We start from the raw sequence: 27778 nt of genomic DNA on the forward strand, positions 1-27778 counted from the left end.
CATTCAAAAGTGGCTAAGAAATTAACATGGCTGGATTTAATGTCCATATAGGCTGCAGTGCAGTTGTGAGTGAAGATGGAATACCGCTACTCCTAGCTGCTCAACTCAGGAGCTGATTGCAAAAACTTTTATTCATGCAGTTCACTCCTGAGGAGCAGCTGTCTGGAGTACAGATAGGCTTATCTCACAATCGCTTGTTTATCTGAAGAGATTTCACTAGCAGGTGTCTGCCCTCTGGTCGGATTCTTAGCTTCAGTTTTGCCCGGCTCCTTCAGAGATGTCCAAGCTGACATCAGATAATACTCTTTGAAATATACCGAATGTCTCTAACTCTTTTTTATTTCCAGCTATAATATATTTTGGATCTGACCCACAGATAAAGATTAGTGATTAAGTAGGGACACAGTGGTTCAGTGGCTAAGATGCTCAACTTGTCGAACAGAAAGGTCGGCAATTCGGAGGTTTGAATCACTAGCACTGTATAACAGAGTGAGCTCTCATTACTTGTCCACTTCTGTCAACCTAGCAGTTCAAAAGCACATAAAAATGCAAGTAGAAAAATAGAGATCACCTTGGTGGGAAGGTAACAGCGTTCCATGGGCCTCCAGCATTTAGTCATGCCGGCCACATGACCACGGAGATTTCTTTGGACAGCGCTGGATATTCAGCTTTGAAACAGAGATGAGCACCACCCCCTAATCAGGAATGACTAGCACATATGTGCGAGGGGAACCTTTACCTGATTATGTCCTAAGATTATTGATGTGAAATCCAAGGGTAAAGACAGAAACACAGGGAAGTTAAAAAATATATGACATAGCATCCAATGAAAATCTATTCATACCTGCACTACAACCACCTGGGGAAAGCAAAAGCTTCTAATTGTCATAGTGATGGGACAGAATTTTTCTGCAATTATAGAGACTTTCTAATGCTGGTCATTTGGCAAGTAGTGCACAATTACGGTATGAGAGCCATCGGTGCTATAACATAAAATAAAAATTCTTTTATGTTTGATGCTCAGTCTCTGCCTTTATTTGTATTTATGCTCTTCAGCAAGATACTTTTCTTCCAGACTTGTCAGTTTGTCATCCTGGCAACCACACATTACATACTTGAGATTTAAAGTCGGTCCACAATCCACAAAAGCTAAGAACTGTTGCTCTAATTTTAGGGCTGTTGTCGTGAAAGAGAACAAGTATGAAGAAAGACTGAACAATAAGAGGATTCTGATTTTATAGGTAAAATTCAGTGAGCTTTAATTTGGGTTTTTTTCTGAGATAGAAAGTAGTATAAATGATATTCATTTTCTCTGAGAATGTTCCTTCATATTACACAGCCTTTTGTTTCATGGATAGTATATTGTGGATGGAAATCTGTTCTGTCCCCCCTTCTCCGCTCGTTAAACAGACGGCAGGCAGACAAACTTAAAAGGAACTCTCTTTATCAGTTCTCAGCTCAAACTGGCTGCGAGCCCAAAAATAACATAAATACAGTCTCTAACGAGATAATAGAATACTAAACAAAAACTCTTACAATGCAATGCACTTCTCCAAGAGTATCCTTGAATCAGGGTTACAGAAAACAAAGCACTTCTCCAAGTGTATCTTACATAAACCACGACTGATAATCAATGTTGAACAAACCAAGGAACGTTGACTCCTGCAACTAGGGCATGGCACCATCCGTCCTTTTATCCCCAAAACCCCACTAACGAGCCCCAGCTGCATTGTTAATCTTGCATTCAGAAAAGACTCACAGAAGACTGCTGCTGAGTCACAACACTATCCCCCACCACAGGGCCCTTTCCCCGGGTTCTGATGGTCGGGATGCGGTCGGAATGACATGTCCACAAGATGACCTGCACCCATTTCCCTTGGTGCCTTTTTCATGAATCCCAAACCTCTGGAGGCATAGCCCCCTTGAATCGGAGCTCCCTAGGTATCCGGTGGCCACCATGTTTCCTTCCGCCCTTGACACCCTGTCCAGAGTCATGCACCCTCCGCAAGGCCGACCCACCAGCCCCCCTACCGTCAGAGGTTGATGGCAGCTCTACCAGCTTCGGCCGAGCCTTAACACCCTGTCCAGGGTCCTCCACCCTCTGCAAGGCCGACCCACCAGCCCCCCTACTGTCGGAGGTTGATGGCACCTCTACCAGCTTTGGCTGAGCCTTAACACCCTGTCCAGGGTCCTCCACCCTCTGCAAGGCTGACCCACCAACCCCCCCTTCCGTTGGAGGTTGACGGCAGCTCTACCAGCTTCGGCTGAGCTTTAACACCCTGTCCAGGGTCCTCCACCCTCTGCAAGGCCAACCCACCAGCCCCCCTACCGTCGGAGGTTGATGGCACCTCTACCAGCTTTGGCTGAGCCTTAACACCCTGTCCAGGGTCCTCCACCCTCTGCAAGGCTGACCCACCAACCCCCCTTCCATCGGAGGTTGACGGCAGCTCTACTGACTCCTGCCGAGCCACCAGGCAATCCCCTCTTGCAGAGCCCTTCCCCCGCCGTTGGTGACGGCCTCCCCAGAACATGGTCCAAGACACTGGTACCCCACTGGGAACCTAGAGACAAAGTCCAGTGTTGCAGGGACCGGAGTCGACAAAGGCTGGAATCTTGGCAGAGTTCTCCTTGTAGACCTGGCCCAATGACACTGGGCACATGACTTCACGCACCTCCACACGTCATTTTTCAGATGGGGCCACCAAAATTGACGGGAGGCCAGGCGCAACGTCCAAACAAACCCCCAATGTCTTGACGCAGACGCGCAATGAATCTGTGCGAGCACCCGTCGACGGATGTGCCCTGCGGGAACATAGACCCGGCCCTGACAGTTCAAAAGATCCCCTTCCAAAGTCCATGGGGACGCCGACCCCACTTCCGCCTTTCATCGCTCCACCCAGTCGTCCCCCCGCTGCACATCCCGTATCAGAGACTGCATGCTCACGGGATGACAAATGGCAATGCAGGACAGTCCGAGGTGGAAGCGAGTTCGCAGGGCCAGAGTTAGCAATAGCAATAGCAGTTAGACTTATATACCGCTTCATAGAGCTTTCAGCCCTCTCTAAGTGGTTTACAGAGTCAGCATATTGCCCCCAACAACAATCTGGGTCCTCATTTTACCCACCTCAGAAGGATGGAAGGCTGAGTCAACCCTGAGCCGGTGAGATTTGAACAGCCGAACTGCAGTAATCTGAAGTAGCCTACAGTGCTGCATTTAACCACTGCGCCACCTCGGATCTTTCTCTACTTTACTCGGCAGGGCATCCGCCCTGGGACTCCACCCCCCCCCCCCCGAACGCATGCTATCTTGTGCAAACAGGGTATCACGGCCGCACCAATGTGCTGGTTGTCCAAGATGATAGTGCATTGCTGAGGGACAGCTGCAGTCCGCACAACCCTTCTGTTCTTCTTGGGGCATCTCCCTGCCAGGTGTCCAAGATCCCCACAGTAGAAGCACAATCCCTCAGCACGTCGTCTGTCCATCTCTATCCGTGACACTCGAGGTCTGACAGCACCCAACTCCATGGGCTCCTCCGAGTCCACTGCAGTCCCTTGCTGAACCAGCATGCTGGTGGTCTCCTGGAATACACGGCGTGGCCTTCGCCTCTGCATCCGGGCGTCTATCCAGAGGCCCAGGTGGACCAACGCATCGGACGTCGGTGGCCTGTCCACCCTCGCCAGTTCATCCTGCAACTCATCGGACAGGCCATCCTGGAAGGTGCCCATAAGCGCTGGTTCATTCCATGCTGAGTCCTGACTCAGCAGCCGGAATTCGCTTACGTACTTCTGCAAAGATTCACGACCCTGCCTTAATGCCTTCAGTCGCCTAGTTGCTGTTTCCCCCTTGATGGGATCCTCAAACATCATCTGAAAATGTTGACAGAAACCTTGGAAGTCATCCAAGAAGGGGCTAGACTGACTGAGCAAGGGTGTGGCCCACTGGGCAGCTGTGCCTGAGAGCAAACTGATAATGAATCCCACCTTTGTCCGGTCAGTGGGAAAGTCCTCTGCTCTCAAACTCGGGAACAGCTGGCATTGTCCCAGAAACGCGGCAAACCTAGCCAGACTCCCATCATATTTATCTGGCATGGCTACTGGGCACTTCCTCCTTGGCTGGGGGGGTCTTACAGCTCTCTGCAACTGCATAATTTGATCCGACAACATTGTGATTTGTTGTGCCATTTTCAGCCATCAACTGCTCCATAATTACGGAAATGAAGGCTTGTCAGGCAGGAATCAATCTGTTCTGTCCCCCCTTCTCCGCTCGTTAAACAGCGGCAGGCAGACAAACTTAAAAGGAACTCTCTTTATCAGTTCTCACCTCAAACTGGCTGCGAGCCCAAAAATAACATAAATACAGTCTCTAACGAGATAATAGAATACTAAACAAAAACTCTTACAACACAATGCACTTCTCCAAGAGTATCCTTGAATCAGGGTTACAGAAAACAAAGCACTTCTCCAAGTGTATCTTACATAAACCACGACTGATAATCAATCAATGTTGAACGAACCAAGGAACGTTGACTCCTGCAACTAGGGCGTGGCACCATCCGTCCTTTTATCCCCAAAACCCCACTAACGAGCCCCAGCTGCATCATTAATCTTGCATTCAGAAAAGACTCACAGAAGACTGCTGCTGAGTCACAACAGAAATCTTACTGCACTTTGCACCTATGCTGTGACTCCATATTCCTATCAAGTAGCTCATTTTCACTATCCTGAAATCTCTTCATAATTTGTCAGGGAAGGCAGCCTTTTTGAACCTGTTGTGGTATAAACTACAGAGTTCTTCAGACAGCAAAGGCCATGTGGGATGGCAATTCTGGGAGTTGTTCTTTAAGCATTCAGATGCCAAAGTCTCAGAGTCATTTAAAAGCATGGTGGGGAGAGGTCAGAATTATATTTTAAGTATTGTATTTTAAGGGTGATATTAAACACACGTGAATGTATGACATGACCTGCTATTGTCACAACTATTACTAAGGTTCGTGAATGCCGTCCACTTAAAGAGCTGTGTGCCAATTATTTATTTCCATTAATAAATGACAGAAAACATTCCATATTTATATCCTATGACACTTAATGCAAAAATTTATTTCCTTCACCAAAAGTCAGCATTCGGTTTTAAGAAATAAACAGCTGGCTACTTACTGTAGAAATGTGATATAACCTGCAGGAAGCTCAATATTTTCCTCTATTTCATCCTTATACATGATAAAGGAAGTACATGGTACACAATGATAGAAAAGCTGCCAATACACAAAATGAGACATTTTTTAAAAGAAGAAAATAGAGGTAAATGGAAGCAGGAACTAAATTTAATCCCTAAAGAACAATGGGAAAGTTCAACAAAGAAGTCCCCAAAACTCATTCACTTTTCCAGTGCTATGTCCTTCCTGTATAGCATAAAAATCTGTGTTTTCATCACGTAGGTATTTTAAGCATCAGGTTTTCCAAATCTATTTTTTTCCTAATCTAATAAAGGAGACTTTTGTCTTACAGATGGGAGCGGTCCTTTTCTTGCTGGTAACTGTTATTGTGAACATAAAGTTGATCTTGGACACTAGAAGGGCAGCCAATGAAGAAGACGATTCAGCTCATGATTATGGTGAGCAGTAAATGTGATTAAATGGTGGTATTAGAATGTACTGTGTGATAGGCATGTTCTGGGAGAAAGGGAATGTGGGCTGTTCTATGATTGGAGAATAGAATTTACCATGCAACATTGCTTACTGGTGAATCCCATCCCATGTTCCTAATTATAGGAGCATTAAATATAGTCTAAAGTTTTGATAGTTTGCTCACAAAATAGTTTTTGATAGTTTAGAGAGAGAAAGACACTATTTCTTAAGGAAATATATTGTGCTATCTTACAGACCTTAAACATTTTCAGGTAAAATTAAGCAAGTAGGCCATGGTTATATTCTGACTTCTGTCAAAAAATATGCCCGTGGAAAAATTGATTTAAGTGTCCATGGGGAGCAGAACCAGAAGATTGGATTTCTTGTATTTACAAACTGACTAATCTAAAACTAAAAGTAGTTTAACTAAGCAACCATTACAACTAGAATTTTAAAATCAAGTAACACTCAGTTGAAGTCTTTAATCTTATGCTGCAGGCTGTTAAAAACTAAATGGAAGGAAAATGTTAGTTTGCTTTTTATATAGATAACATGATGTTCTTTAGGAAATAATTCTACATGCTTCCACGTCAAATGTTCTATCTGTGCTTTCACGAATCAACCTCACCTTACCTATACAGCTAGTCCTCATTTGGCAATCACATTTGGGGACTGGCAATTTGGTTGTTAAGCAAAACAGTCACTAAGTGATATCCTAACCATGCTTACAAATTTATTTCAGCTTTCCTTTGTTTTATAAATCTGAGAAGGTTGTAAATGTGAGAAGTGATCACAAAGTTATTTTTTCATTACTGTCATAACAGTGAATGGTCGCTGTTGGAAGTAGTTGCTAAATGAGGACAATCTGTATACAGAAGGCCTTTCAGAGGCCTTTCAGAATGTTCATAATTTATGGAGAGATTACTATAGGATAAAAGCATTAAAAGTATGTCCAAAAGAATCTAAAATATGGTGCTCTCTCATTTCTAGATGAAAGTTTGCAGAAGCTAGAGATCCCTCGGCAGCCTATCAATAGCAGAAAAGTTCTGGACATTGAGGCCTATTCCAGTCGCTCCAAGGTTTATGTTGCAGTTGATGGGACCACGGTGAGAATCCGCACTGCAGCTGTAAGATGCAAGAATCAGGGCAATAATAAATTCTCACATGGTTTACTATGAAGGAGTGCTTCTTGAATTGGACAGTCTCTTCCTGCATTATTTGACTCTATCTATCTATCTATCTATCTATCTATCTATCTATCTATCTATCTCTATCTGTGTGTGTGTGTGTGTGTGTGTGTGTGTGTGTGTGTGTATTCCAGCTATCAGTTTAATTGTGTACCTATTAGGCCAGCAAGTATATTTAGTAAATTTAAATATATAATATCCATTTTGTGCCTTTGGGTGACCTTTAATTTTTAATAGCATTTCTAAATGAATGTATTCACGATAGAGGAACACAGCAATTTTTTTTTAAAAAAAACAGTCTGTTTATTAATAGAAAGAGCACAGTTTCTGTTCTTAAAGCAATGTAGAAGAGTAGTGTTTTTTTAATGAATGCAGGAAGGTTGTGGTGTGTTTTCCCTATGTGTCTGCATACACATATATACAAATACATATCATAGAACAATTTGATGAGTTGCTTTCATCTGATATTGCTTTTATATCTCATCTTCCAAGTTCTTAATATAAAAGCTGAGTATAATTCTTTCCAACATGCTTACTTTGCAAAAGCTAATTCAGCGGGATTTGGGGTTACAAAACAAAGTTTTGTAATTTTTGGAAGAAAATGATGTATAAGAAACAGCTGAGGATGATAAGGGGTAACAGGTGTGAAAAGGATAGTTTGATAACAATTGCTTTTGTTACTGTACAGGTTTTAGAAGATGAAGCCCGGGAACAAGGCAGAGGCATCCATGTCATTGTGTTAAATCAGGCCACAGTAAGTGATGAAGAACATAAATCTGACCTAAATGAGGTCAATATGCTCCTTTTTCTGAGAAAAAAGTGAAGGCTATGTGGAATTTCTTACATTTCCACCAAACTATTCTTCAACCATCACTGAAATCCAAAACAGCTGTACCTTGGAGTAGAATTTTTGGTCAAAGTTCTGGTCAGAGTTTTAGAAAAGCATTTTAAACTCCACTGAAGGTTTCAGCAAGGTTCTAGACCTCTAGCACTATGCCAGGCCTGTATTGCCCAGTACTAAAGCTCAGTGTAAAAGGAAGTCTAGGTAATAAAGGTAATCTCTGGCTTTAGAAACAGTTGCTTAGAAACCATTTGAAGTTACAACGATCCCCCCCCCCAAAAAAAAAATGGTACCATGACTTGGATTCCAATGGCCAGGGTGGGGGGAGGTTTCACCACATTTTTGACACTCAACAACTGCCCTGCATTTATGGCTTTTTACAGTGTCCTGCGTTCATATGATCGTGATTTAGAATGACGGTTCATTTAACGACCACTGCAAAAAATCAGATGTCAAATGGTGGCCCACTTAACAACTGGCATGATGTAAGACTATAAGAGGCAAGCTCAATTATGGTCACAAGTCAAGGACTACCTATTTGCTATCCTCCCTGAATTACACAGGATTCAGTGAGCTCCCCAACTGGCAAAAAAGTTAATAGATGCTTACCATTCTGTATTTCCAGTAAGCTCCTTTACTGGGGGAGGAATTTCTAAATGCCAACTTCCTCTCTTCTTTCTCCAGAAGTCTGTAACATGCATGGCTGGGAAGGCTTGCTTTTATAGCCAGTGATCTTTCCTGGCATTAAGCTCTCCACAGCTGCCTAAACATGATAGATGTTCCTATCACTTTTCTTTAAGAAAATTACTGGGGTAATGCATGCTAGTATACAATGTTGTAATGCGGAGGAGAGGGCAGAGATATTCCTCAATTGGATTAATCTGGAAAAAACTGCCAGATGTTTTTAAAATATTTCTTCTGTTGCAGACATAGAATTTTAAAGAGTTGGAAGGGGCCTTAAGGATCATCTAGTCCTAACCTTTGCAATTAGCAGGAAAGCCAATTAAACCATCCATGACAGTGGCTGCTCAGTCTCTTCTTAAAAATAGAAAATCCACAACCTCTGTAGGTAGACTACATTGTCGTACAAATCAGGAAGTTTGTCCTTATATTTAAACAAAATCTACTCTACAATGTCTCAACTGCAGTTCCAAAATAGAGTTGCAGCCCCAACATATTTGTCCCAACACGATTTGAGAAGAAGTGATCTAACACAATTTTGGATTGTTTTGTAGGGCCATGTGATGGCCAAGAGGGTTTTTGACACCTATTCTCCCCATGAAGATGAAGCCATGGTTCTGTTCCTCAACATGGTGGCCAAGGGTCGCATCCTTATCTTCACAATTAAGGTAAATTGAAATTGGTGTTGTAAATTTTCTTTTTTTCTTTCAGATAACTGACATTTAACAGAAATTAAATTTCTAGTTTCACTTGAACGTCTAATGAAGCTAGAAATACTTTGATAGAGAAGTCAAGGGGATTGTGCTACTATTAAACATTAATTTTATGGATTGTATCTGAAAATGTAATTTTGTTAATTTTGTATGCATTTAATGTTAAATTATATGACACACTAGGTAAAGGTTCCCCTCACACATATGTGCTAGTTGTTCCTGACTAGTGGGCAGTGGTCATCTCTGTTTCAAAGCTGAAGAGCCAACGCTTTCCAAAGACGTCTTCGTGGTCATGTGGCTGGCATGACTAAATGCTGAAGGCGCACGGAACCGTGTTACCTTCCCACCAGGGGTGGGTTCTGCTGGTTCATTCGTGTGCGTGCATGTGCTGTGCAATTAAAATTGTTCTGCACCTGCGTATAACTGAAAAATAAAATGGCAGTGCCTATGGTGCTGCCCAGAGTACCAGTTTGGGGGCATGGCAGGCCTGGGTGGCTTCCCACCAAAGTGGTTCCTATTTTTCTCCTTACATTTTTACATGCTTTCGATCTGCTAAGTTGGCAGAAGCTGGGATAAGTAATGGGAGCTCACTCCGTTACGCGGTACTAGGGATTCAAACTGCTGGACTTTCTGGTCGACAAGTTCAGCGTCTTAGCCACTGAGCCACTGCATCCCCTGATATGACACACTAAAAAAACAAGTCTTACTTTGACATCTTATTACAAGTTTTTTTAAAAAATGGAGCTTTAGCTTAAAAGAACTGAGGCAGCATCGAACGATTCTTTATGCTTAAAGGATATATAAGCCATGTATCTGTATTAATATTGTGGAATTTCTTCATTTTCAGGATGAGGGTTCCTTCCACCTTAAAGACACAGCCAAGAGTCTTCTGAAGAGTTTAGGGAGCCAGATTGCAGCTTCCCTCAGCTGGCGAGACATGTGGACATTTGTGGGGAAAAAAGGAGGTCAGAATCGAGAAGGGGCAGAAATCTCCAGGGGAGGAAGGGGGATGCAGGAGAAGGGCTCTTGGTGGGTTGTAACTTTTTCAAGGAGAAGTATAATATTAATCAAGCCAAATATTTGGCTCTGCTCTAGCTTCTTGTTTTTTGTATATTCATAATATTGGAAATTCTCAGCCCCATTAAATTGGAGCATGAGAAGCTGGGAACCTTTTCTGTTAATAATATGGGGGAGTGAGCATAGGCAGCTGCAATGTTTCATATCTAAATCATTTTTCCCTCTTCTACAACAGTTGAGGGTGTCTTTATCTCCTCCTACTCTTGAGTACCATAGAGGGATATTTTGTTAATCTTTCTTTTGCACTATAAGAAATATCCCAAGGAGCCTAGCGAAAAAGTAAGATTACTGACTAACTGCTACATCAGGGATCGAATAGTGGACCAGCCAAAGTAGTGAATGGTTATTGGCTGCTATTGACCATAATGTGTTGTGTTCTCTGTAGGTGAGGTCTATGGCGAGAAGCATGCCAAGTCTGCATTGCTCTCCTCATGGGGAGAGCCAGTCTTGTTGAAAACGGAAGTCCAGTTAACCTCTGTGGAAGGTATGATATTCATTCCCAAGAAAGGAGTAGTAGAGACTATCCTTGAACAGCTTTAAAGCTAGGAAATCAGGAACCTGGCTGAGGTAAAGAATTGAGGAAGAAGACTAAAACTAGTAAAGTTTCTACTGAAGAGGGATAAAAAGTACTTTGTATGATGTGACACAAATATCGGACATCTAACCCAGGGTAGATTGACTTCCTACTTAGTATAGTACAGGTGATCCTCAATTTACAAACATTTGCTTAGCAACCATTTCAAAATTACAATGGCACTAAAAAAGTGACTTAGGATCAGTCCTGATCCTTACAACCCTTGCAGCATCCCAACAGTCCAGAGGTGGGTTCCTACCAGTTCGCACCTATTCGGTAGAACCGGTTCATAAATCTACCGAACCGGTTAAAAGAGGTTCCACCAGTGGACTTGGAAAGCAGGCCACACCTACAGAAGAGGTTCCAAAATTTTTTGAAACCCACTACTGGTCCTTGGATATGATTATTCTACACTATCATGCTCATATTCATAAAACTCAGTCCCTCTGTGAAAGATAAGGATGACTACTGCGTTTGTGGTGCAATCAGAACATTGTGTGTGTTGAAGTTGTTTTAATGCAAACCAAAGATGCCTTTTAAAAAACAAGTCTACATCATATTCTTATGCATGCCAGTGCTGTGTGCAAGGTAATTTAAGGTGGTTCTGCAAGTGTCATCGGCATCTTCATATCCGGTCACATGGGCGGCAAGCCACTCCCATCCGGTCACGTGGGCGGCAAGCCACTCCCACAAAGGAGGCCACCCCCACAGAGTAGGTTCGAACAATTTTTGAAACCCATCACTGCCACAGTCACATGATCAAAAGTTGGGTGCTTGGCAACAGATACCTATTTTTGATGGTTGCAGCTTTCCAGCGTCATGTGATCACTAAATGCAACCTTCTCAGCCAGCTTCTGGCAAGCAAAAGTCCATGGGGAGGCGGGGGGGATGGATTTGCTTTTTTTTTGTGTGTGTTTAAATGTTTTATTCATTTTCATTTTCAATTTTGTGCATTCACTTATATACTGAATATTTGCAATAATAATAATATAATAATAAAAAAAGAAAAACCCCAACCTAAACACAACTCATAACCTATCACTTTCATACACCCCTTCTTCTCCCCCTCCAACTTTCCTTTCTCCCTCCAACGATCACCCCTCTTACTTCCCTTTCCCCTCCTATCTTCCTTTCTCACCTTCCTCACCCTCCTTCCCCTCTCATCCTCCTTACATTCCCCTCTTCCTCCCTCCTTACTTCTCCCTCTTCCTTTCCTCTACTTCTCACTTTGGTGCATTTCTCTATTCCTAAAAAAAAAAATAAAAAGAAAAAAGAAGAGAAAAATAAAAAGAAAAGATAAGGATCAACAGTATACAAGTGTATTCTTCTTATTCTATATATTGAAACTATATCTCCACCCACCCACCCACCCCCAATGAACCCCCCTCCCTAATCCCCTCCGACTTCCCAGGTCCCACACCCGGCATAGTTCAGTACCATTCACCTTCTAAAATATCTTATTAACAATAATAATGAAAATAAAATAAAAAGAACACTCCGAAAAAGAAAAAAAAACGAAAAAATAAATAAAAATAAAAAAAATTTAAAAAATCTTTTGCATTATGCTCAGCCTCCCATCATTCTTAAAATTTAAACAGTGTAAATCATTCCATTTATATTTTGTCCTCGTCTCTTACTTCTTTGATATTTACCCCCTTCTTCCTGTAGACTCTCCAGATAGCCTTTCTTAACTTTATATTCAAATATTAGTTTATACAAAAATCGATTTATCTTCAAATACAGAGCAGTCTAATCATACTTTCGCTACTCATCTTCCTACCCTTCGTTTCTCATCTCCATTCCTCCCAAGCCCAAATTCCATAAGATTAGGATCTCGCTCTTCACTTTAAAATCCTGAGCTTTTTATGTTATACTTCAAGCATGTAAATCCATAAAATATGTGCCCAAAATCCACACCACTTCATTCCATCTCAAGATCCCTTCATCGATATCCCGCTTCACCTTCCCTTCTGCCCCACTCCTCCCGACTCCATTCATCCCAAACCGCATTTCAAATAAATCTTAGTCCCCGCTTTCCTCACAGAAAACAATTCATGCGCAGTTTGGATTGAAATTCAAATAAGTCCTATAAAAGTCCCGTATAATATCTGTCCAAAATAAGCAATGCTTCTTTCCATTCCCCATCGGTACACAGCTTTGCCATTTCACACCAGACAGAAATCCTAAAATTTTAATCAGTCCAAGAGCTTAGAAAGTATTTTAAAGACATCGCTGGATCCACATTCCTTACTCTTCTGCCCTTCCGGAAAGAGAAGGCAACCCTCTGCCTTATGACCACGTGTCCCGCTGCTTTGAAAATATGGCTAAATCCTCAGTTTCGGCTCTTCTGCCTCTCCAGTAGGGGGAGAACAACTCCCTCCTTCTTGTAACCAAGTGAACTGCTGCTTGTCTTTCCTTCACCTTGTCCCTCCGCATTTCCGAGTGAGTCAAGAAGCCCCGCCTTCAGAGTTTTACAATAAAAGTCCCGAGCTTCCGAAACAGAATTAATACAAAATCTTTGATTTTCGAGTGTAACTGTGATTCCAACTGGAGCTTCCCATTTATACTGTATTTGACGATTTCTAAGTTCTTGGGTTAAAAAAGTATAGCCTCTCCTTGCTTGCAGCATCTGGAGCGGGATTTCTTTAAAGACAAACAAATCATGGCCATCGATTCGGAGCCTGTTGTTGTGAAACTTTTGGATAATCGCATTCCTGGATTCTCTTGTGAAAAAGTATATAATTATGTCTCTTGGTAGCTGTCGTTGTTCTGCTACACACGAATTCTGGCGATAAATTTTTCGAATATTCCAATCAAAATTGAATCCCGGACCTCCCACCGCTTGGCTGAAAGCTTCTACAAACGTCTGTTTCAAGTTCTCTCCTTTCTTTTCGGGCAGTCCTCTGACTCTTATTGCAGACGCTTTTCTGTTATAATTTATCATTGTAAGTTGTGTTTGAGTATCTCTAATCTCTTGTTGTAATGCTTGGATGTTGGAAGTCAAATTAGAATTAGCCTCCTCCAAAGTTTCCAGCTTAGTCTCCATTTCTTCGATATAATCTGTCAGAGTAGACATAGCTTCAAACATATCCACCTTTATTTGGGCAATTTTAGTCTGTATTTTGTCGCATAAATCCAGCACAAATTCTTTGATTTCTTGTTTAAAATCATTGAGTATTTGAAAAAGAAGCTCCTGTGTCAAGGAATCTCCAGTAGGGGGTGTATGAGGCAAAGGCAGCGATTTACTAACAAGTTCTTTAAGCACATGCGGGGGGGATTTTTTTGCCTGCTTAGACCTGGGAGGCATTATAGATAAAAGCTGAGAATAAACAGATAAACAGTGTCTTCACTTGGTCAGTTCTCAATAAATTATTTGTAGATTTTGCTTGTTAATGAGTAGCAGTCTCCGGGGAGATAAAGCTGGTTAATTACGTCATCAATCACCAACACAGTAAAAACGCCATTTTGTAACCGGTTGAACAAAGAAGTTTCAAAGGAAAAACAAGGCTGGTGTTTAGATAGTTATAAAAAAAAAACATCACAGGAGTAAGGCCCGCTCGTGTTAGCCTTAAGTTGCTTTAAGCAATTTATCATTGTCCTGAGGGGGGGGATCGCCTGTCTAGGGCTGCAAAAAGGCAGCTGCGAGGAACTGGCTGGAGATAAGAGCTCAGTTACGCTGGATCTCTTCTCCGTTCGCAGCCCAAAAAAAAAGAAAAAGGGCTGTGAACTACGAATAAATCCTAGCACCTGAGCTTCTGCCTGCCCCTTTCTGCCAGAAAGGGGTGATATCTATTGATCTTAATTAGATATACAGACCAGAACTCTGAGAGGGGCTCCGTTGAGCTCCTTCGGCGACAGGCTCCACCCCCAGGAAGTCGGATTTGCTTAACAACTGCAGCAAAAATAAAATAAAATTCAGGCATGATTCATTTAACAATCATCTGACTCAGTGACAGTTGTTCTGACCCCAAATATGGTTGTAAGTCAAGGACTGTCTGTATGTTGTTTTAGCTTTTCTCATCCTGATTTTCTACCCAAACCCAAAATGATTGGCTAGACTAGGGATAGGTTGAGAAATTGGCAGCTCTAATACACTGATTTAAAGTGCTGTTCTCTTTGGTTTCTCCTGAAGCAAATCCAATGAAATTAAAAGCTGCCGTGAAGACAAGATCTTATTTTTTTATTCTATATTCAAAAGAGGAGGGTTTTTTTTTAAAAAAAAAATCATTTTCTGTTTGGCAGCCAGCCATTATTTGTCATACAGATGTTTTGAATTTTCAGTCTCGGATTTTTGATCATTAGTGATGGTTTGTTGCTTATGGGTATCATAGATTGATACATCCTAAGAAAGTTCTGAGCTGCCTATAAGAGAACATAAACTGATAAAAGGCTGTGTATTTCAAAACCCTCCTATATCTTAAGCTAATCATATACGTACATATGATGTATTCCACAGAGGCAGAATGCCATTGGCCAGATACTGAGTTGAATCGGCGGCGAAAGCGTTTTTGCAGCAAAGTGGAAGGTTATGGAAGTGTCTGCAGCTGTAAAGATCCTACACCTATAGAGTTCAATCCTGATCCAGTAAGTACAATAATGACCCTTCTTCAACAACTCTTCCTAGAAACTAAACTTCCATCTAATTACATAGATTTAACTGGCCTATCAAATGATTAATCTGAGATGGATGGATGGATGGATGGATGGATGGATGGATGGATGGATGGATGGATGGATGGATAGATAGATAGATAGATAGATAGATAGATAGATAGATAGATAGATAGATAGATAGATAGATAGATAGATGATAGAATGTTCTATCTGGCAATAAAGTTTACTAGACTGTAGTTGGGAGTCAGATTTTTAAAAAATGATCTTTTATGTTCATCTGATTGTTGTATTTGTCCTTCATGCCTTACCTTGTTTTTTAAAACTTTTCTGACTTTTACTTTATTTCCAATCTCCTCCTTTCTTTGCCAACTGCCTACTTCTCTGAATTTGAGATACACGAGAGAAATATAAATACTACTGGGAATCTTTTCTGAATTCTGAAACAAATAAATAAATCTACTTACATAATTCTAATTCTGGTAGTGGTCAGACGATATTGGTTTGAGTTCATAATCTAAGTTTTGAGACTACAGGCAAGGAAAAATTGCTTATACAGAACTTAACTGTTCCCAGTTTTCCACTTCAATCAGTGTTTCTCAATCTTGGTAGCTTGAAGATACATGGATTTCAATTCCCTGATTTCCCCAGCCATCCATTCTGGAAGTTGGAAGACCTCATATCCTCAGGTTGCCAATGTTGAGAAACACTGCCTTAAATGTTCAAGTGTAAGAACAAACAAAGCTGCAATGGGGGGAAAGAGGTGTTGACAGTCAATCTTAAATTTCTGTTTCTGATGTTCCTTTTTTTAGCTGAAAGACAACAAAGTTTTTGATGTACCTGTTGCTGTCATTGCAGGGAACAGACCTAACTACCTGTACAGGTGAGAGACAGTTAGTAGGGACAATAGTAGTGAGTATGTAACATCAAGTGGAGAATTTGTATTTCTTGCCTGCCTAGTTTCTATTGGAACATAATCACCAGTTCCCAAATGATGTGGTCAAGTTTTCTTGATTTTGTCCCTCTAAACCAGGGGTGTCAAACTGGCGGGTTGCAGGCTGGATGCGTCACGCACAGGCCACGCCCACCTCAGCTCCGCAAAGGGGAAAATATCACGATACATCATGTGACAGCAACATGATGCTGCATGTTTGAAACCCATGCTCTAAACAAAGTCTTTTAGCCTGCAAGGAAGGGAAAAGGAAAGCACACCGTTGACACATCCAGAGTCAGCTGGAATATTTCACCTATAATAGAACAAAAGTCTAAATCAGATCCTCCAGTCTCATCTTGTTTGTTTATTTGCAAACAATTTATATTCTAAATAGTCAGCTCTGAGTGGCATACAATACATAATTTGAGATTAACATGAACAAGGGTTAGTCAAGTTTATATCAGTAATATTAAAGTATTAATCTAGTATTAGATATACTATGCATTCTAGGAATACATTAAAAAGCTTTCTGGGAATCACTGTAAATACATGAACCCTTTTCTCTTTAGGATGCTGCGGTCCCTTCTGTCAGCACAAGGGGTCAATCCTCAAATGATAACAGTTTTTATTGATGGATATTATGAGGTAAGTCATCAGGAAGAGTGGATCGACTTCTACTTTGCAGGTGTGTAATTTTGGGGGAAGGGGTCCAGTTGCAGCACTTGGGGTGGCATTTGGGTGATGTTCTTACACCGAAGAGTTAGTGAGGCCAGGACAAATCTTAATTTTAAAATTTAATTGAAATTAAAATTGCTCCCCTACTATATTCCCTTTATGAAAGAATACACATCATGGAGAACTTTTGAAAAGGCTGAAAGATGAATGCAGAGCCTGTAGGTGACCGGGATATACATTCTAATCACCTTTCATATTGTTAGCGCTGTGCAAGATGGGAATTTTAGGAGAACTATCTTTTTCTGAGCATTGCAAATATATTTTGGCTAAAAACACTGAGGAGATTTTGTTTTTTCTGTGCCTTATATTACTAATAGTACTTCTTTGTGTTCTGTCACGAAATTTGTTCTGGGGGCAGTAGTGGAATTTACTAACTAGAATGGTTCAATTCAGACTTAGGTTTTTTGGTCTCTACAGCAGAGCTGTTTTCCTTCCTGAAAAGGAATATATCTATTCACATGGTAGATACACCTTTATAGAGTTGTTTTGTTGCCATAGCAACTGTGTCAACTGGCTACAGAAGGACAGCATGAAAGCAAGTCTTTTAAGGCACTGAATGATTCGGTTTTATGCTTATGCACGTATGAGAAAATACATGGATAATTTTTTTTATAGATGAAAAACTTCTAGATACGAAGCCTTGGGATCCTTTTAGACTTCAGAAATCAATCTTAACTAGATCCCTCAGCAATTGATCAGATGTATAATAAAGTTGACACCATCTAACTACTGAGATAGTTGGTTAAAAATTGTATTTATAGCAAAAGAAAAACGCTATGAGATACCCTTTTTTCAAAGACTACTTCAGGGGCTTTGTTCAGCTCAATATCTGCCATTGGCTATCCCTATAACATAGACTACTCTCTTTGAAACTGTGATGTAACCACTTAATAAAATGCAAATGGAATTTATATTCTGATCTACTTCTGTATTTCTCTGAACAATATGTACAACTTGTATTCCATGTGCAAATAAAGAGCCTTCAGTGTTTGGCATTGAAGAAGCATATCATAAAAACATATTATAACTATAATAACATGTTAAGTAACAAATGTGCCAATTTAAGATAAGGAACTTTATGTATAGGCATTTGGATGGTAATTCTTATTTTTGTAAAAGTAGACAGTAATTTTCATTAGGTACATGAAGTTATACATCTTGGGTTGAGGATCTGAAGGGTGTAAAGTTCTAAGATATGTGGCAACTATAGGTCAGGAACAGAACACAACACAACACAGTTTGAAAGCCTGAGGATCACAGTGGGAAGAACACTAATACAAAATTAAGAACTGTGTACAGCTTTCACTTCATGAATTGCCTGCCTCAAGATAATGATAAATTATTAATAATCCTTAATAGTTTCACAACACATTGAGGACTATAATGAAAAAGCTAGAGGCCACAGGTTGTTTATCCCTATTCTAGAAAAAATCCTGTTCAATCCCGGAAATCTCTAAAATAGAAGGTTTGTATCCAACCTGGAAGATGAAAATGAATGAGCACAGTTCAGAAAACCTTATTTACCACACACATTTCCTTCTTTTCCAGGAGCCAATGGATGTGGTTGAATTATTTGGCCTGAAGGGAATCCAGCACACACCCATCAGCATTAAAAATGCAAGAGTCTCTCAGGTGAGTGGCCCATTTCATTGCCTTGACTGCTGCTTCCATGAAACCACAAACTCCATTAGAAATCCCATTCTGTACTTGTTATCCTCCAGACTGATTTGTGGTGGATGAGCTCAAGCACAAGCCTTGGCTCTCCATTGATTAGAAATGCAGGGTATGTATCATTCTTGCCTTGTGGCACAAATGAAACCAAGAGAGAAAGATGGTTGGTCTGAATGTTCTAAAAAGTAGTGTTGTGGCCTGCCAGCAGAGTTGGTAGCAGATTTGGACATTGAGGAGGTTGGGAGTCTGGGGAAGACTCTGACAAGTGTTCGGCGTCTGAGGAAGACATGGGGTCAGGGCCGTCTGACAGTTATCAGCTGCCTTCGGAGGCAGACATCAGTGAGGTAGACGAACAGCTGGAGCCTGTTCCCAGTGTGCACATGCACAGAGTTGTCAGACAAAGGGAACAGTTAAAGAACAAGGGTCAACTTGGGAGTAAGGCCACAGGTGGACGGCGAATGGCCCCTCCCATAGGGAATAAAAGAGGAGCGAAAGAGGGGGGAGTTTGCAGGAGACAATTAGTTCATTCCTGCATTCTTGCCAAGTATTGCGGTGTCTGAAAGATACCGGCCTGACCGCTCTCCAAGCCTGATAAAGGTTGGTAATTGTGAACTATCTTGAAAGACTGTGGGAGAGGAAAGAGTTTGCTGGAGAGGAATTCACTGTAAATTAAAGGGGTTTATCAGGGCGAGGACTTGGCTTCGTGCTTCTGGGGAAGCCTAGGTCAGAACAAGTAGTTTTTCAGTAATGACTCTCTTAGTATTATCATATTTATAAGAATAAACAGATTTAGGGAAATGCCCCCATTCTTACTCCTTCTTTTGTCCCCATATAGCACTACAAGGCCAGTTTGACTGCAACATTCAACTTGCACCCGGTACGTCAGCTGTTCTATTTTTGCCAGTCTAGAGAGGACTATTCATTTAGAAAAATTCCGCTTTAGAATATGCTCTTCTATGTAACTACTGAGAGCTAGTTTTAATTAATTAAAGGAGTTATAGCAAATAAGTACCTAATGCAAACCTGGAAGTTGCAGAGGCTGTTTTATTTAAACATAACATGACGGCAAATATAATACCATGCTTTTTAAAAATATGGGTTTTGATGATTTAGTTGTTACTGAAAAGGAATGTTCTTATATTCTGATGAAGATAATACATTGCTGGATTGTCAGCTTTTAAGAAATTCTTACACTGAGTGAAAATGTGTATATAGATTTGAAGCACTGTAGGTTCCCTTCTATCCTGATTGTTTTGTAGGATGCAAAGTTTGCTGTAGTATTGGAAGAAGACTTGGACATTTCCATTGATTTCTTCAGGTATTCATTGAATTCATTTTCTACCCTGGTCCTATTTTGTTTTGCCAGCAAAGAATTGCGGCTGTGTCCCGATACCTCTTCTGTCAGTGTGACTGGCCAGTTTTAGATGAATATATTGCTATTAGTTGACAATGAAAATATAACTCCATTGCAAGGGAGATACTGTAGGACGAGAGCTCCTCCATCAAGCCCATCAGAAGAAATTCTGATGGTCAGGAAAGATAACTTAGATCACAGTATGCAAGCTGACTCAGAAAACGTCTTTTATCTGAGAAGTATGGATTAGCATTTTAACACAAGATGAGTCTTTGGATATTAGACAAAATGTCTGCGTATGTTTGAAGCTTGTTCAGTATCCCATTTTCTGATTCTTATACCCAAAGTGAGAACATATTTAACTCATGTAACTCATTCGTGTCCTTAGTTTTGCTAGTGCTTCACTGCAATCTCCTTTTTAAAAGAATGCTCCAATCTTAAGCAATTCACAGCATTGCTTTCATAAATCAAATCAGTGTTGGCTTGTTCTTTGAAATTCTTCTCCATTTTCTTAGCTTTCTAAGCCAGTCTATCTATTTGCTGGAAGAAGATGACAGCTTGTATTGCATCTCTGCTTGGAATGACCAGGTTAGTTATCTGTTACCCTGATCTTCCTTCTTATCACATTTCACCTCATTTCCCCAAACATGGGTGAAGGACTGTATGATAGGTTTCCTGTTGGGGAAGATTTCCTAAATCTTTCTCTTTTGTTAATTAGGGATACGAACATACCGCTGAGGATCCTTCACTTCTGTATCGTGTAGAGACCATGCCAGGCCTGGGCTGGGTGCTAAGAAAGACTATGTATAAGGATGAATTGGAGCCCAAGTGGCCAACACCAGAGAAGGTCAGTCTGTTTTCACAGTTTGTTTTTCCTTACTGAATAAGATCCTGTGTGTGAGTGTGTGTGTGTGTGAGTGTGTGTGTGTGTGAGTGTGTGTGTGTGTGTGTGTGTGTTAGGTTGATGGCCACTTTTGTATTACTACCCTCTGGTATTCATAATGAGTTAATGATAGCTTTTCTTGCATTGTTGGGATTATAGTGTACTCTTTCTAACCTTTGCAATTTCCAAATAAGTAAACTCAGCATTATTACTAAAGACCATGTTGGCTGAGAAATTCCACAAGATGGAACCTATATACTGTATCTAAAATGCAACCCAGGTTCAGGAAACCTGCTCCAACGCTGCATTCAAAAAGCTTCCTTAATTGGGAAAAGTTATTATTGGAAAGGCTTTTTTATGCGCATATATATATGTGTGTGTGTGTGTGTGTGTGTATATGTAGTTTTAAGATTTAAGCAGTCCCTCAAATCATCTAGAGTTGAACAAAAAGAGCCAGGAAGAAAAAATTCAGAAGTTGGTACATCAAGGTTTCAGTAGAACAGAATAAAAGGAAGCCTTCCATTCTTCCGAGGTCGGTAAAATGAGAACCCAGATTGTTGGGGGCAATATGCTGACTCTGTAAACTGCTTAGAGAGGACTGCAAAGAACTGTGAAGCAGTCTATAAGTCTAAGTGCAATTGCTATTGCTATTAAAATAACTGACTTCATGATAGCTATTTAAAAGCGCTGCTGCTTTAATAATAACAATGAGCTGATGTACCGGCCTCTTCTAATCTGATGTCTTCCAAATACATTGAATTCCACTTTTAATCATTTCCAACCACTATACTCAGAGGGAACAGATTTGGAGGACCTAGGCTGAGAAAGGCAGATTTAGTTTCTTCTTCTAAGGAAACTCTTCATAAAGGCAAGCATTAGCAAGCTGTTGCTGTGCCTCCATCTACCATCTGCTTAGAAGTCATTTTACTGATTGGCCTTGGCAAAGCAATTGAGAATGCTTTATACAGATCTAACAATTAACATACTTAACATTTGGTCATGCATGCTTATGTATTTTCTAACAGCTTCACGTCATTCCCAACTGTTCATGCAATCTAAATATCACAGTGAGAGCATGCAAGTTTTATTTTTTTAAATGTGGGATATACAAGAACAGCGAGAGCATTAGAAGAAAGGGGAAATGCATTTTTGAAGCATTTAGGTTTTATTCAATAAGCTCAGTGACTGGCCATTTTCTCCCATTTATCAGTTTTTATTAGTTTATAATGTAGCATACAAAGAAAATACAAAAGTAAATAATGGGAAAAAATAGGAAGGGAAAGGGGAAGAGAAAAGTGAGGGAAAGAAAAGGGAAAAAAGAAAGAAAAAGCATTGACTTGCCATTTTCTAACTCTATAACATCCAAACTATTTAAAAAAAATCAAGGACCATTATATGACTAGCAAATGCCTAAACTAAATGCCTATATATAAATGTGTGTGTGTGTGTATTCCAGCATAACTGTGGAACACCTCAAGCAATCATACACAGATGACGTACTCTCTGGAAACAAATACTGTGGGGGTAAGACACCCCTAACACCCCTCAGGGGGGTGTTCTGTTACAATACAGCCTGTTGTGTCTTCAAATGGCTTCTACTGTACTGCCATAAAGTGGCTTCTACTGTAAAGCGCAGTGGAGTTGCCGTGGTGACAGTTTCACAGAACTCCACAGAACTCCTCTGGTAAGGGGGAAAATCCAACATTAGAAATTATGTTTAGTCTGGACATTTTCCCCCTATAAATAAATACCCGGATAACAACGGGTTATCAGCTAGTGCTATATAATTACGTTAGTCAGGGATTCTAAAATGACCCAACTTCTAATGCCAGAGAAAATAACTGAAATCAAACACAACAAAAAGTATTCCCATTTGGTCCAGATTTTATGCTTATATGCATTGGAACGGAAATCTCTTGAGCGTTAGTGCCAGGATACATTCCATTTTTAAAATTGAGAAATAATAAGAGCCTACATCTGAAACTTGGGTTGAGTTATCTTCTGCTTCAAACTTCAAGGTTTTTTTTAGCAATGCAAATGCTTATGGTGGTTGCAGCAAAATAAGTTGCTCTCAGAGAAAAAGCTTCTTCTGCTTGTTGCATTATGCCTGCTTTCTTCTCTCAGCTTTGGGACTGGGACATGTGGATGCGCATGCCAGAACAGCGGAAAGGCCGTGAATGCCTCATCCCAGATGTGTCCCGTTCGTATCACTTTGGCATTGTTGGCCTCAACATGAATGGCTACTTCCATGTGAGTTACCTGCTAAACTCAAATGCAGGAATAGCAGCTCCTGCTCATATCGTTATTTATTCACAAAATAGCCTGTTTAAGTGTTGAGAGGTTTCAATTGGAGAAGAAGCACAGTTAGATTGTTCAGTTTCATGTGCTTCATTGCCTTTCAGGCAATGTCTGCCAATGGCAGCATAATTTTGGAAGGAGGAGAAGGTGGGTTTTTTAATAGTCTATGCTAGTCTCCCATATTAGTATTCAAAGGCCATTATAAGTAAATGGAATTTCTCTGGATGGGCAAAGTAGATTTTAAACCTTCACCTTATAGGATGGAAGAAGCCCTCTTGCTTGTGAGCACTCAGAAAAATTGATTAACTGTTTTAGGCAATAGAATAGAGGACTAGACCAGTGATGGCAAACCTTTTTGTAAAGGCATGCCAAAATTGTATGTATGCGTTTGTGCCCACACCCACAATTCAATGCGTCCCACCCACCTGTGCATGCACGTGCTACACCCCCCACGCATGCACGCATGACACACACACACAGTGGGAGGGGAGTTTTTACCCTCCCCAAGCTCCAGAGGCTTTCCTGAAGCCTGGGGAGGGTGAAAATGGCCTCTCCCAGGCCCCCCGGAAATAGGTTGTTTCCAAACTTCCATTGGGCCCATTTTTCACCCTCCCCAGGCTCTGGAAGCTTTCCTGAAGCCTGGGGAGGGCGAAAAATGGAGCCAACAGGCCAACCAGAAGTTCGGGAACGAACTTCTGGTTGGCCCATTGGGCCTGTTTTTCACCCTCCCCAGGCTCCTGAGGCTTTCCTGAAGCCTGGGGAGGGTGAAAATGGCGCCCTCCAGCCCTCTGGAAGGCCGAAAATCAGCTGCCAGCTTGCATGCCAGCAAATATGGCTCCGCGTTCCACCATAGGTTTGCCATCACGGGACTAGACTTACTATAAACTGACCCAAGAAAGCAATCAATATTGTCTTCAGTTGATTTATTCCCTAATCCCAATATTTGCAATTTGTCCTTTTAGTCAAACATCGATAAGTAAAACTCAGCAATTTGTTCACTATATACAGCTCTCCCCAATGATTGCTTTTGGCCTTATCAATGAAACAAATGAGATGGTTTAGCTGCAGTTGTTCTTCTTTGGACAATGATGGAAAATATTTTCCTTGCAAATCTTTCTATGCAGCAGCAGTATCCATGGTGCTCTCCCTGCTGTACTTTGGCGGGGTGGGGGGGAGTGGAGGGCTAGGGTAAATGATACTTGAAACTGCCTTTTTCCCATTCATATTTTTCTAGGAAGCCTATTTCAAAAAGCACAAGTTCAACACAGTCCCTAATGTACAGCTTAAGAATGTGGAGAGGTAAGTTCAGTACGTAGAGAATATGGAGAACAAGCAACATGGATACCTTCTGACCAACCCATAAGCTTTCTTGTGTAGGCAACTCTTTAATATGAAAGTAGCCATATTAGACTACTTGAGGAACATGAGCAAGTCAAGATCAACCCTAATATAATATTCTTGACAGGAAACCCTACTCAGGGCAGAAATTAGATTCCCTTACCATTTTCAGACAGCAAGGATTTGGACTAATGGAGGGACTATTTACTAATGCCCAACCAAGGTAGGCTTGTAAATTATAATTCAGTGGTTGATTCTTGGCAGCTTCTGGTTTGGTTCAAACAAATATGCATTTATAAATGTTCCATATCAGTTCATGAGCACAAGGAACAAGAAGAAAGTATGGAATAAAAATAGAAGAGCAGAAATATAAGAGCCATTAGTTTCATGCAGCTGGTTAATGGTTTAATGGGGGCTTCCGTGTACATAATTTGCAGGAGAAAACATTTTGTTATGGAAAACTAAGTATACATTTACAGGGTTTGTTTATCTCTACAGTCATTACTTGCCATTCCCTAGAGTGTTATTATTTGAGCTCTGTGTAAACACACGCACACACACACACACACACACACACCAGTAGATTGTTTGTTTCTGAGGGTTCCTTTTTTAAGTGGGAATAAAAATTGAGGCCTCTGGACAACAAATGATTTGGTAGAACTTCAACAGCAAAATGGCTGAAGTTTGACTACATATTTTTAGACCATGTTTTGAGGATCTGCAGGAAGTTAAGGATGGAAATAAGAGCAGTCCTCTTCCCCCACTCCTCCTGCCCACTTAAGATGTTGCTGCTTATTTTTGGAGGCAGGGATGTTGAGATGGAAGAAGAAAATGCAATGCTGCAAATTGGCCATTTTTGCTGCCATTTTTTAGTTAACACAGTCTTACAGTATGCAAAATATTTCATCCCTCTATAGAGTGTAAAGCAATTCAATTTCAGTTCTAACTTTTTATTTCTCTTTCTACTGTACAGTTTAAAGAAAGATGCATATGAAATTGAACTTCATCGTCTGCTCAGGTACTTTATGTGTTAAACAATGGATCACTGAAACTGATAGAGAGGTGGATGCCTTATATGGCTTGATCTAGTGTGCAAAATGTTGGGACTGGAATTATGCAATGCTGGCAAATGCCTGAATTCAGAAGAGCATTGTGGTCAATTTGGCAACTAGCATACCTTTTAAAAATATTTTGATTTTGAAATAAGAAAGGAATTTTCAAAGCCAGTTAATATTTTTTGGGATTGCATGTTCTTGTTTTTTATCTTTAATGTGACATTTGCTTAATATTATGGACTTTACTGTCTGCTTGCCCTCTGTGATCTTCTTATTTTCACCCATTTCTTCAGTGAGGCTGAAGTTCTAGATCATAGTAAAAATCCTTGTGAGGATTCTTTTGTGCCAGACACGGAAGGAAAAACCTACGTAATGTACATAAAGATGGAACAGGAGGCAGATTTCAATACTTGGACTCAGCTTGCCAAGGTAATTTTCAGACAGACAGACAACCTATTTATTAAAATATCTTATATTGATATGCAAGTTGAAAAAAGTATTAAAATAAATCAATATAAGTGTCATTGTTATATAGTCATTACCTGCTTTAGACAGTATGATTTAACTTATGCATTATAAGCTAATTAAAAAGCAATAACTTCTGTCTGACTTGGAAATTTTAATGATTTTAGAAAACCATAAAAAAGGAAAATTTTAAAAGTTTATGTTAGGAGCAAATGAACTTAACATTGATTCATACACCCATAACTTAATTTACCATTCTTTTACAGGACAAATTATTTGTACTTTCCATTAAATGTATAGAGTATTCTAGTAGCTGTTGCTAAGTACAAATTAATACATTTTGTAGGAATTCTTAATTTAATAACTGGCAAAAATATAACAGGATAAAAAATTACACTATTTTTTAGTGTATTTTAAAGCTTGTCTAATTTCTATCTTTACTTCTTGCCTTGCCTGTGATAAGGTTGAAAAGGAATTCCTGCTCAAATTTACGCCATACTATACTACAAACCGGGGGGGGCGGGGGCGGAGCTGCAGCCGGTGCAGCTGGAGCGTGTTTGCAGTAGTGCCTCCCGGTTTTATTTTATTTTATCAATTTTTAGTACTCCTACTCGATTCTTTTTTATTTAATTAACATTTTTTGGTGGAGATAACAGCGTAGAACATAATACACACAAAAACTTTTGTTGCTGCCGAAGAATTAAATAAGCATGGGAAAAAGAAAGAAATGCCATAGCACCAGCCCAGGATCTCTCCCTCCAGTGAAGACAGCAAAACAACGACGAATTGAGGAGCTCTTTGTTGGCAAGAGATCTATAAGTAAAACTAATCCCCCCCATCTCCAACAATCTGGAGAGATTAGAACAGGACCGGCAAAAAGATATGGCAAATCAGCATTTACTAGACTTCTCCAATCTGGTGGAGGGGGAACAAAATGATTGCCAGCTCTTATCACAAACAACTAGTCCAACCACTTCCTTTATGGAGTCTAAGTTAAAGACTAAAAAGGCAAAGAACAACCAGATAATTCAGAGTATGGAGAGTTTACCCTGGGAAAATTCAACCGAGTTTATGGCAAACCAATGCCTTCTCACAGCGCAAACGGTGGTTTCAATATTTGAACAATTAATTGCCATCCAACATGATGTAGAGTCATTGAAAAAAGATTTAGCTGTTTTTCTTCAAATGCAATATCGGGCCCCAAGAACTCCCACTAAAGTTCTGGCAGAAGATTTGATTAACTCCCATTCGCAGGATAAGGAAAAGGAAATAGAACAAAGAGCCAGAGAAACAGTTAAAGAGACAGATAAAAGGAGACAGTCCTCTAAAAAAAAAACAGTCCCACCCCCCAGACAAGGCATCGAGAGGAAAAGGTATCAAAAAAGAAGAAATCAGGAAAGAATCCCTCCCTCAATTACAACAATCACATCGCTCGCTACAAACACAAAGGATAGCTTTTAGAATCCATTTGAACAGACTTAATTATGGACGTTGGAATTCCAGAAGTGCAATATTAAATTCCCCAAGCCAGCTTCTTCACTGTCACAGGGGCATGATTGATCTCCGTGCTGTGGAGTGGTTACCTGAGGCCCCAAATTGGAAGCGGATCCTTCTGTCTTTCAAACAGCCCACCATACCACAGATGTTATTCAAGATGAATGCATTTTTAGCCTCCTTCCAAATCTTTCCCATCAGAGTCTTTGTTGAGGAAAGGGTTATCCTGTTAATAACTAACAT

The 27778-nt window shown here is 40.5% G+C and overlaps 1 protein-coding gene across 5 annotated transcripts in view; it reads left to right on the top strand.

The window, feature by feature from the left end:
* The window catches only part of POMGNT1 (protein O-linked mannose N-acetylglucosaminyltransferase 1 (beta 1,2-)), an 81046-nt gene that overhangs the window by 5627 nt on the left and 47641 nt on the right, over positions 1 to 27778 (top strand). For all 5 annotated transcript variants that reach the window (XR_004255446.1, XM_032217781.1, XM_032217780.1 and 2 more), the window contains exons 3-20: positions 5506 to 5611; positions 6615 to 6730; positions 7500 to 7565; positions 8888 to 9001; positions 9894 to 10011; positions 10509 to 10607; positions 15154 to 15281; positions 16121 to 16191; positions 16812 to 16887; positions 18526 to 18609; positions 19484 to 19525; positions 19908 to 19966; positions 20518 to 20590; positions 20721 to 20849; positions 23010 to 23135; positions 24418 to 24482; positions 25495 to 25539; positions 25870 to 26005. Coding sequence is in view for 4 of the 5 variants with exons in the window: in XM_032217781.1 (XP_032073672.1) it covers positions 5506 to 5611; positions 6615 to 6730; positions 7500 to 7565; positions 8888 to 9001; positions 9894 to 10011; positions 10509 to 10607; positions 15154 to 15281; positions 16121 to 16191; positions 16812 to 16887; positions 18526 to 18609; positions 19484 to 19525; positions 19908 to 19966; positions 20518 to 20590; positions 20721 to 20849; positions 23010 to 23135; positions 24418 to 24482; positions 25495 to 25539; positions 25870 to 26005 (1653 nt within the window). In the remaining variant the exon portion in view is untranslated. The remainder of the gene's footprint in view (positions 1 to 5505; positions 5612 to 6614; positions 6731 to 7499; positions 7566 to 8887; positions 9002 to 9893; positions 10012 to 10508; positions 10608 to 15153; positions 15282 to 16120; positions 16192 to 16811; positions 16888 to 18525; positions 18610 to 19483; positions 19526 to 19907; positions 19967 to 20517; positions 20591 to 20720; positions 20850 to 23009; positions 23136 to 24417; positions 24483 to 25494; positions 25540 to 25869; positions 26006 to 27778) is intronic.

Source organism: Thamnophis elegans, chromosome 5, assembly GCF_009769535.1.
Source record: "Thamnophis elegans isolate rThaEle1 chromosome 5, rThaEle1.pri, whole genome shotgun sequence".
NCBI lineage: Eukaryota > Metazoa > Chordata > Lepidosauria > Squamata > Colubridae > Thamnophis > Thamnophis elegans.